This window comes from Coregonus lavaretus (genome assembly GCF_964263955.1).
Source record: "Coregonus lavaretus genome assembly, chromosome: 7".
Lineage (NCBI taxonomy): Eukaryota > Metazoa > Chordata > Actinopteri > Salmoniformes > Salmonidae > Coregonus > Coregonus lavaretus.
Genome location: NC_139994.1, coordinates 9,435,694 through 9,453,876, shown reverse-complemented (window position 1 = coordinate 9,453,876; position 18,183 = coordinate 9,435,694). Strand labels below are relative to the sequence as shown.

General features: G+C 46.4%; 1 protein-coding gene across 1 annotated transcript in view; it reads right to left on the bottom strand.

Moving 5' to 3' along the window:
- The window catches only part of LOC311131878 (electrogenic aspartate/glutamate antiporter SLC25A13, mitochondrial-like), a gene marked incomplete at its 5' end in the record, with an annotated part of 90,647 nt that overhangs the window by 5,437 nt on the left and 67,027 nt on the right, over positions 1-18,183 (bottom strand). Inside the window, 5 exon segments of the mRNA XM_084164999.1 lie at positions 52-210; positions 6,079-6,217; positions 10,719-10,859; positions 16,354-16,434; positions 16,995-17,047. Of these exon segments, the coding sequence (XP_084021125.1) occupies positions 52-210; positions 6,079-6,217; positions 10,719-10,859; positions 16,354-16,434; positions 16,995-17,047 (573 nt within the window).

Here is an 18,183-nt window from a genome sequence, read left to right as displayed (position 1 = left end):
CTGCCATTTATATCACATCATCATCAGACATTAATAAAAATGTGGTGATACCTCCCGCTCCTTTCCAGAAGGCCCGTGGTCCCTCCTCCTTCAGAATCTTCCAGAAGCAGTCAACGAGGCCGCTGTACGTGGTCTGGCCGGCACGGGCCGCCACTTGTAGCCTGGTCTTGATAACATCGGCTGGGGTCACCAGGGAGGCCGCGGGCATGCCTAAGGAGAGAACACCTCACTCAGCACCCTGGCGGCTCTCAGGATTCTGATTCAGTACTTGTTAGTACTGTCTGTGAATGTAGTGGTTCTGTTATCCTACATCAGTGTTAGTACTGTCTGTGAATGTAATGGTTCTGTTATCCTGCATCAGTGTTGGTAGTGTCTGTGAATGTAGTGGTTCAGTTATCCTGCATCAGTGTTGGTACTGTCTGTGAATGTAGTCATTCTGTTATCCTAAATCAGTGTTGGTACTGTCTGTGAATATAGTGGTTATGTTATCCTGCATCAGTGTTGGTACTGTCTGTGAATGTAGTGGTTCCATTATCCTGCATCAGTCTCCATATTGTTTGTGAATGTAGTGGTTCTGTTATCCTGCATCAGTGTTAGTACTGTCTGTGAATGTAGTGGTTATGTTATCCTGCATCAGTGTTAGTACTGTCTGTGAATGTAGTGGTTATGTCATCCGGCATCAGTGTTAGTACTGTCTGTGAATGTAGTGGTTCCATTATTCTGCATCAGTGTTAGTACTGTCTGTGAATGTAGTAGTTCTGTTATCCTGCATCAATGTTGGTACTGTCTGTGAATGTGTGGTTCTGTTATCCGGCATCAGTGTTGGTACTGTCTGTGAATGTAGTGGTTATGTCATCCGGCATCAGTCTCCATATTGTCTGTGAATGTAGTGGTTCTGTTACCCTGCATCAGTGTTGGTACTGTCTGTGAATGTGTGGTTCTGTTATCTGGCATCAGTGTTGGTACTGTCTGTAAATGTAGTGGTTCTGTTATCCTGCATCAGTCTCCATATTGTCTGTGAATGTAGTGGTTCCATTATCCTGCATTAGTATTAGTACTGTCTGTGAATGTAGTGGTTCTGTTACCCTGCATCAGTGTTTGTACTCTCTGTGAATGTAGTGGTTCTGTTATCCTGCATCAGTCTCCGTATAGTCTGTGAACGTAGTGCTTATGTTATCCGGCATCAGTGTTGGTACTGTCTGTGAATGTGTGGTTATGTTATCCGGCATCAGTGTTAGTACTGTCTGTGAATGTGTGGTTATGTTATCCGGCATCAGTGTTGGTACTGTCTGTGAATGTGTGGTTCTGTTATCCGGCATCACTGTTGGTACTGTCTGTGAATGTGTGGTTATGTTATCCGGCATCAGTGTTAGTACTGTCTGTGAATGTGTGGTTATGTTATCCGGCATCAGTGTTGGTACTGTCTGTGAATGTGTGGTTCTGTCATCCGGCATCACTGTTGGTACTGTCTGTGAATGTAGTCGTTCTGTTATCCTAAATCAGTGTTGGTACTGTCTGTGAATGTAGTGGTTCCATTATCCTGCATTAGTCTCCGTATAGTCTGTGAACGTAATGGTTCTGTTATCCTGCATCATTGTTAGTACTGTCTGTGAATGTAGTGGTTATGTTATCCTGCATCAGTGTTAGTACTGTCTGTGAATGTAGTGGTTCCATTATTCTGCATCAGTGTTAGTACTGTCTGTGAATGTAGTAGTTCTGTTATCCTGCATCAATGTTGGTACTGTCTGTGAATGTGTGGTTCTGTTATCCGGCATCAGTGTTGGTACTGTCTGTGAATGTAGTGGTTATGTCATCCGGCATCAGTCTCCATATTGTCTGTGAATGTAGTGGTTATGTCATCCGGCATCAGTCTCCATATTGTCTGTGAATGTAGTGGTTCTGTTATCCTGCATCAGTGTTGGTACTGTCTGTGAATGTGTCGTTCTGTTATCTGGCATCAGTGTTGGTACTGTCTGTAAATGTAGTGGTTCTGTTATCCTGCATCAGTCTCCATATTGTCTGTGAATGTAGTGGTTCCATTATCCTGCATTAGTATTAGTACTGTCTGTGAATGTAGTGGTTCTGTTACCCTGCATCAGTGTTTGTACTCTCTGTGAATGTAGTGGTTCTGTTATCCTGCATCAGTCTCCATATTGTTTGTGAATGTAGTGGTTCTGTTACCCGGCATCAGTGTTAGTACTGTCTGTGAATGTAGTGGTTCTGTTATCCTACATCAGTGTTAGTACTGTCTGTGAATGTAGTGGTTCTGTTATCCAGCATCAGTGTTGGTACTGTCTGTGAATGTAGTGGTTCTGTTATCCTGCATCAGTGTTGGTACTGTCTGTGAATGTAGTGGTTCTGTTATCCTGCATCAGTGTTGGTACTGTCTGTGAATGTAGTGGTATGTTATCCTGCATCAGTGTTTGTACTGTCTGTGAATTTAGTGGTTCTGTTATCCTGCATCAGTGTTGGTACTGTCTGTGAATTTAGTGGTTCTGTTATCCTGCATCAGTGTTAGTACTGTCTGTGAATGTGTGGTTCTGTTATCTGGCATCAGTGTTGGTACTGTCTGTAAATGTAGTGGTTCTGTTATCTTGCATCAGAGTTGGTACTGTCTGTGAATGTAGTGGTATGTTATCCTGCATCAGTGTTTGTACTGTCTGTGAATTTAGTGGTTCTGTTATCCTGCATCAGTGTTGGTACTGTCTGTGAATTTAGTGGTTCTGTTATCCTGCATCAGTGTTAGTACTGTCTGTGAATGTGTGGTTCTGTTATCTGGCATCAGTGTTGGTACTGTCTGTAAATGTAGTGGTTCTGTTATCCTGCATCAGTCTCCATATTGTCTGTGAATGTAGTGGTTCCATTATCCTGCATTAGTATTAGTACTGTCTGTGAATGTAGTGGTTCTGTTACCCTGCATCAGTGTTTGTACTCTCTGTGAATGTAGTGGTTCTGTTATCCTGCATCAGTCTCCATATTGTTTGTGAATGTAGTGGTTCTGTTACCCGGCATCAGTGTTAGTACTGTCTGTGAATGTAGTGGTTCTGTTATCCTACATCAGTGTTAGTACTGTCTGTGAATGTAGTGGTTCTGTTATCCTGCATCAGTGTTGGTACTGTCTGTGAATGTAGTGGTTCTGTTATCCTGCATCAGTGTTAGTACTGTCTGTGAATGTAGTGGTTCTGTTATCTTGCATCAGAGTTGGTAGTGTCTGTGAATGTAGTGGTTCTGTTGTCCTGCATCACTATTTCTGCTCAATCTGTCTGTATACGTTTCTGCTGTTGGGTTATACAAAGGTTATACTTGAACCCATTGCACTGTGTCCTCCATGTATATCATGAGTATATGACGAATAAACAAAGTTGAACTCTCGATGAGATTTTTATCTAACTCCTCTTGTCTACGTTTGTACTTATTTCAAAACATCATCAAATCCTACTTTAATTTGAGCCTTTGGTCATCTGAATGAGGACCAGTGAGTGATATGTAGAACTACTCTCTTGATCCTTCCCACAGAAAGTTGTGTACGATCAGAAAAATAAATTAGAAAACTGCATTGGAGCTACTATGTAATGTTCATGGTTTTCTCCCTCAAGAGGCAGACAATACGAGGTAATGAGATGGACACACAAAGGCATCCCACGTGCCAGTGACTGGTGACTGGGGGCCCCATGCGGGCAGCCCTCTCCAGCCACTTCAGCTATGAATGGCCTCAATCATCAATGGCTGCTTTCGACCACCACGCACAGTCATTACCATCACCGGCCTCTTCACCAGCTAGTCACACAGACTTCTAGCTACACGTCTTCAACCTAGACGAGCCATTCAATTCAACCACTGATCAACTCACTGCAACTGTGACAGAACTGGAAAGACCACCTGCACTGATATCCTTCATATGAGAGGACAGGAGATGAGAGGAAAGGAGGGGAGAGGAGAGGAGAGGGGGGGGAGGAGAGGAGAGGAGGGGAGAGGAGTGGAGAGGATAGGAAGGGGAAGGAGAGGAGGGGAGGGGAGAGAAAGGGAGAGGAGAGGAGGGAGAGGAGAGGAGAACTCAACTGGCTTCACAGCACATTCAAAGTGCTAAGGGGACTCAAAACACAGGAACACAGTCTTAAATCTCCCTCTCAAAGCTACCTCAGAAAGCCTATTCCTCTACAGCCATAGAGAGAGCGTAAGAGAAACTAAAAGAGAGAGAGAGAGAGGAAGGAGGAGGAGGAACTGGGAGATGACCAGCTCTGCAGTGTGTTCTGGGATCAGGGGGTCTGCTTGGCAAATAATGCCGCCCAAACTGAGTGTGTAATTCAATTTCCTGCGCCGACTGTGAAGCGCTAATTGCCAAAAAGGCTTAACCGCTGATAAATGTAGAAAAGAGTGATAAATGCTATGAGCAAATGCAAAATCATAAACTGCATTTCAGGCTTCTAAACCATAGCTCCCGGACCCGGTCGAGGGAATTATCAAAATAAGACGAAGGGGGAGATTGGGAGTAGGAATGCTTTTTTAGATTTATATGACTTTTCCATGTAGCGCCATGATCGCCGCTCACTCCACACTGAAGAGCAGAACTACAGTACTGACCGACATATCCCTCAGGATTCAAAATAAATATTAACCCTTTTCTTGTGACGTTCCAAACCACCCTGGCTTGGCTTCTGCACTCGCCTTCTTATACGCTGTTTTCTTTAAGATAAACCCACTCAAGTAAAAATATTAAACCTACAGACTCGCTCCAGATCATATTTTCACGTAGGAGGAGAAAGAGACCTGGAAGACTGTGGATCAAAACTGTTGGATGTCTTTCCTCCGGCTTGCCAGTATTGTGAGATCTGTTTATTGTCGACCCAGCTCCCCACCCTCCCCTCCCTCAGCTCCTCACCCTCCCCTCCCTCAGCTCCTCACTCTTAACACTCCTAACACACAGGCTGCCTCTCAACTGGCACCCTATTCCCTATATAGTGCACTACTTTTGACCAAAGCCTTATGGGCCCATAGAGAGTGACTATGGACCCTATGGGCTATGGTCAAAAGTAGTGCACTATATAGGGAATAGGGTGCCATTTGGGACAGAGCTCAGGTTGCCAGTTCCTATATGTTAGCAGTGGAAAGTCTCCCATCCTATTGAAACCCTGTTGGCAGGCAGGCGGTTGGTCTCTCTCTGGGCTCTGTCTACTCCCTCAGTGCTTAGCTCCAAACCCCAGCCTCCAGCCAATCGCTGAGCACTCTAATTAGGGACGACCACGATGGAGCCTGTGGTCACCGGTGACTACTGGGGCCTTAGGCCTGGAGGCTGGGAGGGATAGAGGGACGGGGAATGGAGGGATGGAAGGAGGGAGGGAGGGATAGAGGGACGGGGAATGGAGGGATGGAAGGAGGGAGGGATAGAGGGATAGAGGGACGGGGAATGGAGGGATGGAAGGCGGGAGGGATGGATAGGGGAAAGAAAGGGGTGGAGGCTGGGGAATGGAGGAAAGGAGGGATGGGGAGGGGGAAGGATAGCGGGATAGAGGCTGGGAGGTGTGGAGGCAGAGGCTGGGAGGGAAGGAGGTTAGAGGGATGGAGCCGGGGTCTTGGGTCTGGGCCGGGGCCCATGTGGTGGCTCACCACCCACCAGGAATGCTCACGCTTGGTTTTCTGCTTCCCCAAGAATGGTTCCTTATTAAGCTTGTGCTAGTGACAACATTTTAACAGTATTGTTTTTTCATCTGAATCGTCATCTTCTGATCGTCAATGACCAATATGGTTGGATGTGTGTATAATGTATACAGTTTCTCTATCATATAGGCTGAGAGAGAGATAGAGAGAGAGAGAGAGAGAGAGAGAGAGAGAGAGAGAGAGAGAGAGACAGACTAGGGAGATAATAAATTGCTCTTAGAAAAAAGGGTTCCAAAAGTGTTCGTTGTCTGTCCCCATAGGAAACTCCTTTTTGGTTCCAGGTAAAACCGTTTCTAAAGAGTTCTACCTGCAACTAAAAACAGTTATTCAAAGCGTTCTCCTATGGGGACAACAGAAGAATACTTTAAGGTTCTTAGAGTGTAAGACCCTGGGTCTGAGTCACAGTGTTGCATGGTATCTTACCTGCTATGGCCCCTGAAAACAGCAGCTTGCCCGGCCCGACCCTCCCATCCTCATCACTCATGTAGGCCTTCACGTGAGCATAGCAGGGGAAGTAGATGGCTGAGAAGGGGATGTCTCGCAGGAAACAAGCTTTGGCTCCCTGTGGATGGTGAAGAGAGATAGAAGAGACCGATGGGTGAGGGGGGAGGGGGGGGTGAGAGATGAGGAGGACAGAGAAACAAGGAGGGAGGCAACAGACAAGGATGGGTCAAAACAGAGAGAGAGAGAGACAAGAAGGGAGGGAGGGATGGAGACAGTAAAAAAGAGAGAGAAAAGGAGGGGGTGAAACCGAGGAAGAGACAAGGGGAATAAAAGGAGGGGAGGGAGAGAGAGACACGAAGAAGTTTCGTAAGAGACACAAACTTTCACTGAGGAGGTCTCATATACAGTACTGTAACCCTTTTTCCTTTAGACATCCATGATTTGGAAAATGAATGGAAAGATGTTACTGTTTTACTTCTGAAAAATCTAACCCCAAAATGTCTAAGACTGGTTTCTGTTCCTGTCCCTCTGTATTTGAAAAGCTGGTATCTTACATATTGCTAGGCCCAGCAGTGTACCCTGACCACACGACCTGGCCAGGGAAAACTCTAGGCCCTACACTACAACTCATCACCTCTCCTCACTTCTCATCTCCATCTGGCAGCCAGTTCCTATATGTGAGACGAGAGAGAGAGATAGAGAGAGGGAGAGAGAGGGGGGGAGAGAGAGAGAGAGAGAGAGAGAGAGAGAGAGAGAGAGAGAGAGAGAGAGAGAGAGAGAGAGAGAGAGAGAGAGAGAGAGAGAGAGAGAGAGGAGAGTAAAAGATGAGAGATCAGGGAAAGAGGAGGAAGATTGCCTCTGTCCATCACTGTAAAAAAAAGCCATATCTTCAACCAGATCACGTTTCATCTTATTCCCCACCTTGGCTGCCATCCAGGTGAGGTTGGGGAAGAGAAAAGGAAGGCTTTCCCTTCAACAGAGCAGTTTAAAGCCAGGGCTGCATCCCAAATGGCACCCTATTCCCTATATAGTACACTATTTTTGACCAGAGCCCTAAGGGTTCCCTTTTGGGCCCTGGTCAAAAGTAGTGCACTATACAGGGAATAGGGTGCCATTTCGGACGCAGACCAGGAGAAGTTCTCCTTAAAACAGGCTTCATTTAACTGCCGGGTTTAATCCTACCACTCATACACAGCGTACACAGATACCTTACTGTATGGGTATCTCTTCTTTCCTCAAGCGCTTTGCTTCTTTCTCCCCTGCCTGCCCTCCCCTCCCCTCCCCTCCCCGCCAGGGCCGCCATACCAGACTGCATGCTGAAAAGCTGCAGATAGTATCGCCAAAGCCCTGGTTCACATTCTCACAAAGACAGGCCTAGTAGAGACTCAAGCTCAACCTTGTACCTGATGAGGCTGGGGCTGGTGCTGGAGAGGCTGGGATTGAATTCTACTACTATGATTCTACTGTGATTCTACTGTGATTCTACTGTGATTCCATTGTGATTCTACTGTGATTCTACTATGATTCTACTGTGATTCTACTGTGATTCTACTATGATTCTACTATGAATGAGGGATTGTGCATGGTGCATACAGTATGATTGATTGTGAGTATGTGTGTCTATCCCAATGTGTGTGTGTATGAGCACTGGAGTACACACAAGTACAGTTGAAGTCGGAAGTTTACATACACTTAGGTTGGAGTCATTAAAACTTGTTTTTCAACCACTCCACACATTTCTTGTTAACTAACTATAGTTTTGGCAAGTCGGTTAGGACATCTACTTTGTGCATGACACAAGTAATTTTTCCAACATTTGTTTACAGACAGATTATTTCACTTTCACAATTCCAGTGGGTCAGAAGTTTACATACACTAAGTTGACTGTGCCTTTAAACAGCTTGGAAAATTCCAGAAAATTATGTCATGGCTTTAGAAGATTCTGATAGGCTAATTGACATCATTTGAGTCAATTGGAGGTGTACCTCTGGATGTATTTCAAGGCCTACCTTCAAACTCATTGCCTCTTTGCTTGACATCATGGGAAAATCTAAAGAAATCAGCCAAGACCTCAGAAAAACAATTGTAGACCTCCACAAGTCTGGTTCATCCTTCGGAGCAATTTCCAAACGCCTGAAGGTACCACGTTCATCTGTACAAACAATAGTACGCAAGTATAAACACCATGGGACCACGCAGCTGTCATACCGCTCAGGAAGGAGACGCGTTCTGTCTCCTAGAGATGAACGTACTTTGGTGCGAAAAGTGCAAATCAATCCCAGACCAACAGCAAAGGACCTTGTGAAGATGCTGGAGGAAATAGGTACAAAAGTATCTATATCCACAGTAAAACGAGTCCTATATCGACATAACCTGAATGGCCGCTCAGCAAGGAAGAAGCCACGGCTCCAAAACCGCCATAAAAAGCCAGACTACGGTTTGCAACTGCACATGGGGACAAAGATCGTACTTTTTGGAGAAATGTCCTCTGGTCTGATGAAACTAAAATAGAACTGTTTGGCCATAATGACCATCGTTATGTTTGGAGGAAAAACGGGGTCGCTTGCAAGCCGAAGAACACCATCCCAACCGTGAAGCACGGGGGTTGCAGCATCATGCTGTGGGGGTGCTTTGCTGCAGGAGGGACTGGTGCACTTCACAAAATAGATGGCATCATGAGGAAGGAAAATTATGTGGATATATTGAAGCAACATCTCAAGACATCAGTCAGGAAGTTAAAGCTTGGTCGCAAATGGGTCTTCCAAATGGACAAATGTATTTATTTTTATTTTATTTCACCTTTATTTAACCAGGTAAGCCAAGCATACTTCCAAAGTTGTGGCAAAATGGCTTAAGCACAACAAAGTCAAGGTATTGGAGTGGCCATCACAAAGCCCTGACCTCAATCCTATAGAAAATGTGTGGGCAGAACTGAAAAAGCGTGTGCGAGCAAGGAGGCCTACAAACCTGACTCAGTTACACCAGCTCTGTCAGGAGGAATGGGCCAAAATTCACCCAACTTATTGTGGGAAGCTTGTGGAAGGCTACCCGAAATGTTTGACCCAAGTTAAACAATTTAAAGGCAATGCTACCAAATACTAATTGAGTGTACGTAAACTTCTGACCCACTGGGAATGTGATGAAATAAATAAAAGCTGAAATAAATCATTCTCTCTACTATTATTCTGACATTTCCCATTCTTAAAATAAAGTGGTGATCCTAACTGACCTAAAACAGGGAATTTTTACTAAGATTAAATGTCAGGAATTGTGAAAAACTGAGTTTAAATGTATTTGGCTAAGGTGTATGTAAACTTCAGAATGTATGTGTTTATATGAGTGAATAGGTTTGTCTTGATAAATACTGCACTGCACATACAGCAATACCATACATGTGATAGGATCATAGTTGGAGTTCTCACTGTGAGCAGTGGTGGCACTAGCGCATCAGCCAGTCAGCCAGTCAGCCAGCCAGCCAGCCAGTCAGTCAGTCAGTCAGTCAGCCAGCCCCTCCAGCAGTGGAGCGGAGGTAGGTAGCAGGGAGAGGCAGAGAGAGAGGCTGAGGGGCAGGGTAATTAGCCTGACAAAGGGTGCTCTGTGCCTGGGCACAGCCTTGAGGAGCCAGCCCGTCTGGGACTCACAGGCTGGAGCCTGTCTGGGCCTTCCCGGGCCCTCCTGCTTCTCTCTCAATGCACATTGTCTCAGCAGGAGGACAGGAGACACAGAGAGAGACAGGGGAGGCACCACTACCATCATACTGGATTCAGCATTCTCATACATACGACGGAGCAGACATACTGTAGACGCGCACACACACACAGACACATACTCACACACACATACATACATACACACAGACAGACACATACACACACACACATACATACATACACACAGACAGACACATACACACACACACATACATACATACACACAGACAGACACAGACAAACACATACAAGTGGAGGCATCAGGTTCAGCACTCTCACACACACACACAGACACACACACTGATTGACGAACACAAACGACTAACATGGGACAAACCTGGGAAGAAATAGAACTGAAACTTTGCTACAAAAAGAGAAAGGGGTAGTATCTGTAAGCTATAGATAAAGGAACTTGGAGATTTCATTTAAATGAAACCCAAATAAGTGTTAACGCCCACAGCTTTAATGTGAGCTAGAACTCTTTAAAAGGCTTCAGGAATCAACGACACTGATCATCATCGGTGCCCTTTTAAAAACCAACCTCTCCATAACGAGAGTGACTCACCGTAGTTCTAAAATAAAGCCTAAAGGTAACACCTGCCAGAGCTCAAATCACCATCCAACATTCCCTTGAAAACAAAACTCAGAGCCCCTCTACCTACCTGAGTCACTGGTATTCATTCCATTATTACCATGGCCATTGTTACACAGTTACCTCACATTGTTTATATCTCAATCTCAGCCATGCTCCCTGCTACCTGGCCCTGGGGGGCCCTACGGTCCACCTCATAGGCACTCACTAGCAATCTCTACCTGATTCAGTTGCTATTGTAGCTGAGGGGTTAAGTACAGCTATGTCCTAGTTGTCCCTGTCTTTGAATCCAGTGCTAGGTGTACAGGAGGACCTACCTTGTAGAGGCCAAAGAAGCCCAGGTCCTTGATGACAGATATGGCGCTGACGCGGGGGCCGGTGGTGATCTCTCCAGCCACCTGCAGACGGATCTTCACGATCTCCAGAGGGTTGGTGAAGATCACCTGAGAACCACCCGCCTGGACGGACACACACACACACACACACACACACACACACACACACACACACACACACACACACACACACACACACACACACACACACACACACACACACACACACACACACACACACACACACACACACACACACACACACACACACACACACACACACACACACACACACACAAACACACACACACACACACACAGACAGACAGAGAGTGGGGAAAGGATTTACAGCACTAGAGAAGTGTTTTATGAAACCTGAATTATCAGCAGCACAAGGGGAATATTTTTGTAATAAAACTGTAACACAATGGGCTGTAAGTGACCACTGTAGCTAGGTAACGGAGTGTACCCATCAGTGTACACTGATGGTGCCCTTATAGGGACCTCACAGGACAGTTCAAATAGGCTACACCAGCAGTAAAAGGTGTTTACTGTAGACAGGCTCCTAGATCTGTCAGTAATATATGTTCACTGTAGACAGGCTCCCAGGTCTGTCTCTAGTCTCTAAACAATCCTTATTCAGTTCTACCCTGCCTGAGGGGTTCTGTCCTAACAACGCTCCAACCTTGTACTTGGTGCCGGAGATCAAACACCCAGCCACAGGCCCAGACAGGTTCCTCTCAGACAGGTTCCTCTCAGAGAGCTTTCAGGCTACAGCTATGGTATCTAGAGCTGGGGGTGCAGTGCGGAGGCGGCGGCGTTTAAAACTGTGTTTATAGCTAACTGCGTCTCGGCACGGAGAGGGAGAGCCGGGACATAGTTAGCCGGGAAGGCGGCAACCATTCTGGAACTCTCTCTGTCTCTCTCTCTCTCTCAATCTGAATCTGCAACCATGTGCATTTTTTAACAGCCGCCCTCGAATTCGTAAGTAAGCGTTCCCATATTTCGAGGGAGAGATCATAATCGTCTCATTGAAGGTATTAGGACTTTAAATAGAGTGGAGCAGAACCGACCCACACTTCCCATCCAGAACTTTTAAATAGAGTGGAGCAGACCGACCCACACTTCCCATCCAGAACTTTAAATAGAGTGGAGCAGAACCGACCCACACTTCCCATCCAGAACTTTAAATAGAGTGGAGCAGAACCGACCCACACTTCCCTTCCAGAACTTTAAATAGAGTGGAGCAGAACCGACCCACACTTCCCATCCATAACTTTAAATAGAGTGGAGCAGAACCAACCCACACTTCCCTTCCAGAACTTTAAATAGAGTGGAGCAGAACCGACCCACACTTCCCTTCCAGAACTCTAATTAGAGTGGAGCAGAACCGACCCACACTTCCCTTCCAGCCCTTAATGAGGGCAGTGAATAGCAGGAGGCCGATTCTTAATTCTAACGTCTCACCGCTACAACGTTATAACTATTTCTTCCTGTGGAAAATGATCTTTCATAGTTGATTACAGCGGCCCTCTAATAGCAATGCATTTATTACGGGTCCGTTGGACACGGAGATGATGAACTGGAATTAGGTCCACTTCAGCTCACATCAATTGGACACTAATTGGGGGATTCTTTTATGTTAAGGACAGCAAACAACAAGACAGGTTAGAGAAACCACCACACAATTAGGACTGTCAGGCAGAAGAACAGACACGTCTGTCAGGGGAGGGGGGGAGAAAGGGAGAGAGAGATGGAGAGGGGGGGAGAAAGGGAGAGAGATGGAGAGGGGGGGAGAAAGGGAGAGCGATGGAGAGGGGGGAGAAAGGGAGAGAGATGGAGAGGGGGGAGAAAGGGAGAGAGATGGAGAGGGGGGAGAAAGGGAGAGAGATGGAGAGGGGGGAGAAAGGGAGAGAGATGGAGAGAGAGATAGATAGGGAAAGAGAGAGAAAGGGGTAGAGAGAGACAGACAAAGAGGGCGAGAGAGTGAGAGAGACAGAATGAGAGAGACAGAGAGAGAGAGAGAGAGAGATTTGATTACAGAGTGACACAGTCGGTGGCGCGCTGATAATTCCCAGGTAATTACAAGGCAAGGTGATCCCCTTAGGAGTTTTGAGAGTCAGCACCTCAGACACGCTCCAGCACTACAGACACAGTGTGTGTGTTGCAGAGAGATGAGGGGCCTAGACCGCAGAGCTGACTGCACTCTCACGTCAGCAACTCCACACACACACATCACGTGGCCATGTATACGCACACACACATACCAACACACATACACACACACACAAACACACACACACACACAGGGGATAACAGCTAACATTTTACTTTTCAAAGGCATACAATAGCTTAGTGCAAGTTAGCAAACATTAGCCACCCTCCATTAATAACCACTCACACTTTCATAGGTGCCAAGAGAATGCTCAAATGGCGATTAAACAAGCTTGCATGCATTTATGTGTGTGTGTGTGTTTATGTTCTCATGTGGGTGTTAAACGTTGTGATAAATGTTTTTAGCCCTCGAAACGGAGCCGAATAACAAATCATTACAAAGACTTAACAATCTAATTGAAGCGATTTACACTGAATAATTGCTACAGTGAAAACTAACAAAGCAACACTGTATTCCCTCCCTCCTTCTCTCTCTCTCGCTCTCTCTCTTCCTCCTGTTGCTTTCTGTGCTCTTGACATTGGCCGAGTGTGTATTTTGAGTAACCAAGACCTCAAATGAGGGCCAGTGACCGCCTGATAGGCATCCAGCCAGCCAGCAGCATCTCAGTCAACGCAGCATGCCGTTCTTACCAAATAATCATTAAGAACTGGCAACCCTCACTGAGCTTAATTCTATTCTGAGGCTACAGGGAGGGGAGTAGGGAGGGGAGATGACATGAGTGGGGAAAGAGAGGAAGAGAAGGGGAGAGAGGAAGGAGGGGAAAGAGGAGAAGAGAGGGACGTGGGGAGGGGAGATGACATGAGTGGGGAAAGAGGAGAAGAGAAGGGGAGAGAGGAAGGAGGGGAAATAGGAGAAGAGAGGGACGTGGGGAGGGGAGATGACATGGGTGGGGAAAGAGGAGAAGAGAGGGGGAGAGAGGAAGGAGGGGAAAGAGGAGAAGAGAGGCGACAAGTAGAGGAAAGGAGAAAAGAGGGGAGGAGAGGAGATGGAAGGAAGAAAGGAAAGAGGAGAGGAGAGGAGAGGAGGGGCAAAGAGCAAAGTTGAGATGAGGAGAAGAGGGTAGAAGAGGGTAGAAGAGATGAACAGAGAGAACAGATCAGAAGTGTTGAGAGGAGCATAGAATAGTTGAGAGAAGAGAGGAGAAGAGAAGAGAGGAGAAGAGAGGAGAAGAGAAGGGAGGAGAGGAGAAGAGAGGAGAAGAGAGGAAAGGATAGGAGAAGAGAAGAGAAGAGAGGAGAAGAGAGGAGAAGAGAGGAGAGGAGAGGAGAGGAGAGGAGAGAGAGAGAAGAGAAGAGAAGAGAAGAGAAGAGAAGAGAAGAGAAGAGAAGAGAAGAGGAAGAGAAGAGAAGAGAAGAGAAGAGAAGAGAAGAGAAGAGAGGAGAGGACAAGAGAGGAGAAGAGATGAGAAGAGAGGAGAAGAGAAGAGAGAAGAGAGGAGAAGAGAGGAAAGGAGAAGAGAAGAGAAGAGAGGAGAAGAGAGGAGAGGAGAAGAGAGGAAATGAGAGGAGAAGAGAAGAGAGGAGAAGAGAGGAGAGGAGAAGAGAGGAAAAGAGAAGAGAAGAGAAGAGAAGAGAAGAGAAGAGAAGAGAAGAGAAGAGAAGAGAAGAGAAGAGAAGAGAGAGAAGAGAAGAGAACAGAACAGAGCAGAAGAGAGGAGAGGAGAGGAGAGGAGAAGAGAGGAGAACAGAGTATGACTAGATCCTCACCAGTCCTATTTAACAGTAAGATATTTGTAAAAAACGTTATTTACAGACTACTGGTCTGGGACTGTCGCCTGTCAGGCTACCGGTTTGGGACTGTCGCCTGTCAGACTACCAGTCTGGAACTGTCGCCTGTCAGACTACCGGTCTGGGACTGTCGCCTGTCAGACTACCGGTCTGGCACTGTCGCCTGTCAAACTACCGCTCTGGGACTGTCACCTGTCAGACTACCGGTCTGGGACTGTTGCCTGTCAGGCTACTGGCCTGGGTCTATCACCTGTCAGACTACCGGTCTGGGACTTTCACCTGTCAGACTACCGGTCTGGGTCTGTCGCCTGTCAGACTACTGGTCTGGGACTGTCACCTGTCAGAGTACTCGTCTGGGACTGTCGCCTGTCAGACTACTGGTCTGGGACTGTCACCTGTCAGAGTACTGGTCTGGGACTGTCACCTGTCAGACTACCGGTCTGGGACTGTCGCCTGTCAGACTACCGGTCTGGGACTGTCGCCTGTCAGACTACTGGTCTGGGACTGTCGCCGGAGTCCAAACCAATACTTTCACAGTTTCCTAATCATATAAACAGACTGGCTGAAGTCCACTAAACAGGGTGTGTGTGTGAGTGTAGGTGTGTGTGTGTGTGTGTATCTGTATGTGTGTGTATGTCTCTCTGTGTGTGTATATGTGTCTGTGTGTGTGTATGTCTCTCTGTGTGTGTATGTGTGTCTGTGTGTGTGTATGTCTCTCTGTGTGTGTATGTGTGTCTGTGTGTGTGTGTGTGTGTGTATGTCTCTCTGTGTGTGTGTGTCTGTGTGTGTGCGGATAGGTATGTGTCTGTCTGTGTATGTCTCTGTGTGTGTGCCCGCGCCCATGTGTGTGTCTCTGTACGCATGCGTGTGTGTGTGTGTGTGTGTGTGTGTGTGTGTGTGTGTGTGTGCGCTGGGGTGTGTGTGTGAGCTGGGGTGTGTGTGTGAGTGATAACAGCACTAACACCAGAAGCTGAGACAGGATGAAAGGAGCTGTCAGAACAGCTCACAGAGAAAAATAGGAAAAATCCATCCATCCTCATTCCACTCCACATACACTACCTCCCTCTACTCTAGCCTGAACGTACAGCATGTACAGAGTACAGATTGACCTTTTTTCCGACACTCAAGATAAAGAATAAGCTGGCCTTTCTATCTTCAACATTCCACTCTACATGTTTTATTTGCGACACAATTTCCATACTGACGTCTCTCATTTCAAAATCTCTCCATTGAAACCTCCTCAAAACATTCATTCATAGCCATAATTGAGTTGTATTCGCTTGCGTGCACATGGCAAGTATGTGGGTAAACATAATGACTTGTGTACCCCAAATATTCTGCTTTAGTGATCAGCATCAAACAGCTCCCTGGTGAAAGGCCTCTATTCATTGGTTGGTGGGGGGGTGACGCTATAGGGTCAGGTAGAACTAAAGGGATGGGGTGGGGGGGTGGGTCAGAGTGTGTGACAGCTCACTGATCAAACACGGGGTTGGGGTAGTGGGGTCGAGGTGGGGGAGGGGGGCAGTCTCTCAGGTAGCAGCCCTGTCTGTCTCCGTCTTTGTGTCGTCGAGCTTAAAAACACCTGATCTCAGGTCACTTGGTGGTGCAAGACGTGACTGTCATCCTCCAGTGGGCCCAAACCTGCAACAGGTAAAACGTGCCTGTCTAGTTAGCTTCTATGTGGATGGAGGTTGATTAATTAGATGATACTCACACATGCACCAGCCAGGATCTCAGCAGGTACAGGGATTGATCCATCCTTCTGTCTGGTCTTCCCTCTGATAAAGTCATTGACCTGTGGTGAGAACACTAAACATTAGACACACACAGAGAGACAGTCAGACACACACACACACACACACACACACACACACACACACACACACACACACACACACACACACACACACACACACACACACACACACACACACACACACACACACACACACACACACACACACACACACACACACACACAATACAGAGGGAGAGGATATTGTTCAACTAAGCTTAAAGGGCCACTAGTAATGTGATTGGAGTAACAGTAATATTTCACTGTACCACACACAGTAGAGTAGAAGTACTTTAACGTTTCATCATGAGGTCTGATTGAAACCAAACAGATGGAGTACATTGAGGTGGTGGGGTGGTGTGTGTGTGTGTGAGTTTGTATGTGTGTGCCTGCATGTGTGTGTGTGAGTGTGTGCGTGTGAGAGTGTGTGAGTGTGCACATAAAATCTGTACTGTACATTAAACTAAAACTCGAGGTAAATGTTAAACTAGGGCCCAGTGAGGGGCTCCGTGGTGACTGGGGCCTGACTGGTCTCCATGTGGCGAAAACAAGGCACTTACTGTCAGCTTTATGGCTTTCTCCGGGGCCACACCCAGTAGCTGTGGTACCAGACCTGTCATTAGGACACAACATGATTAGAAAAGAGAAGGGCCAAGGAAGTAGAACACACACAGGCAAGTGTACACACACAGCACAGCACACAGCACAGTCCCCCTCCACATTAAACACATACCCTGCTGAATCCAATTCTGCCTGATCCCCAGACACTAATGAACACTACTGATGTGGTGTGGGGACATCAGGGTCTTAACAGACTAACAAAGTGAAAGAAACATCGACTAGTAGCTCCTTCCCAGAATAGAAGAAAATACATAAAACACTAACCAAAGTTTACACAGCCCTCAATTACAACGCAAAGACTTCTTACAACCCAAAGACTTCCAGGCGGATAAAAATAAACAAAAGAATCTGATTAGAGTGCGATGGATGGACCCCCCACCCCTCTTACTACCCCCCACCTTCCTCCCTCCCCCATCCCTAAAGTAACAAACAAACTTAATAGTGGAGGGGGTGAAGGGGGGTTGTGAACGCAGGGCCCAAAACAGGCCACACATAGACAGACACAGGAGCACAAACATATGATTAGCTTCAGCTGGGCTGGGACACACAAACAGAAACAGGAGTGTTAGTTGTGTTTGTGGAAGGGCTCAGGCAGAGAACCACACACAAGCCATTTTTGTATTAAATGGCCCATAGCAGTTCACAGTTGTAGTTAAGAGATGCTTATTGTTTTCTCATGCTGCATTAGCAAGGGTTCCCGTCTAGATAACTGTAAGTCGCTCTGGATAAGAGCATCTGCTAAATGACTAAAATGTAAATGTAAATGTAGAGACCATCACATCATCCTAGTGTTTGCAGTGTCTTTGTGTGTTTGTGTGTGTGTGTGTGTGTGTGTGTTCTGGTCTGGTCTGGCTGTCTCACCATTCTAATGGAAAATGCTCAGCTTCATTACATTAGATAAAGTTGGCTTATGACACTCTCCTCAGTGGCTAATATAACATAACCAGCATTATTACACAGTAGATCAATGTTAATGAGGGAATTGTGAATAAAATGGGTGAGATTCAAGAAACTATAAGAAAGTTTCTCTTTGAATTTCTCTTTCAAAGTCCAGACTCCAGACAGCCGTTCAAATTGATCTGCACCGTTTGATGTTTTTTGTCACATGGTATGCTTCCCAAATGGCCC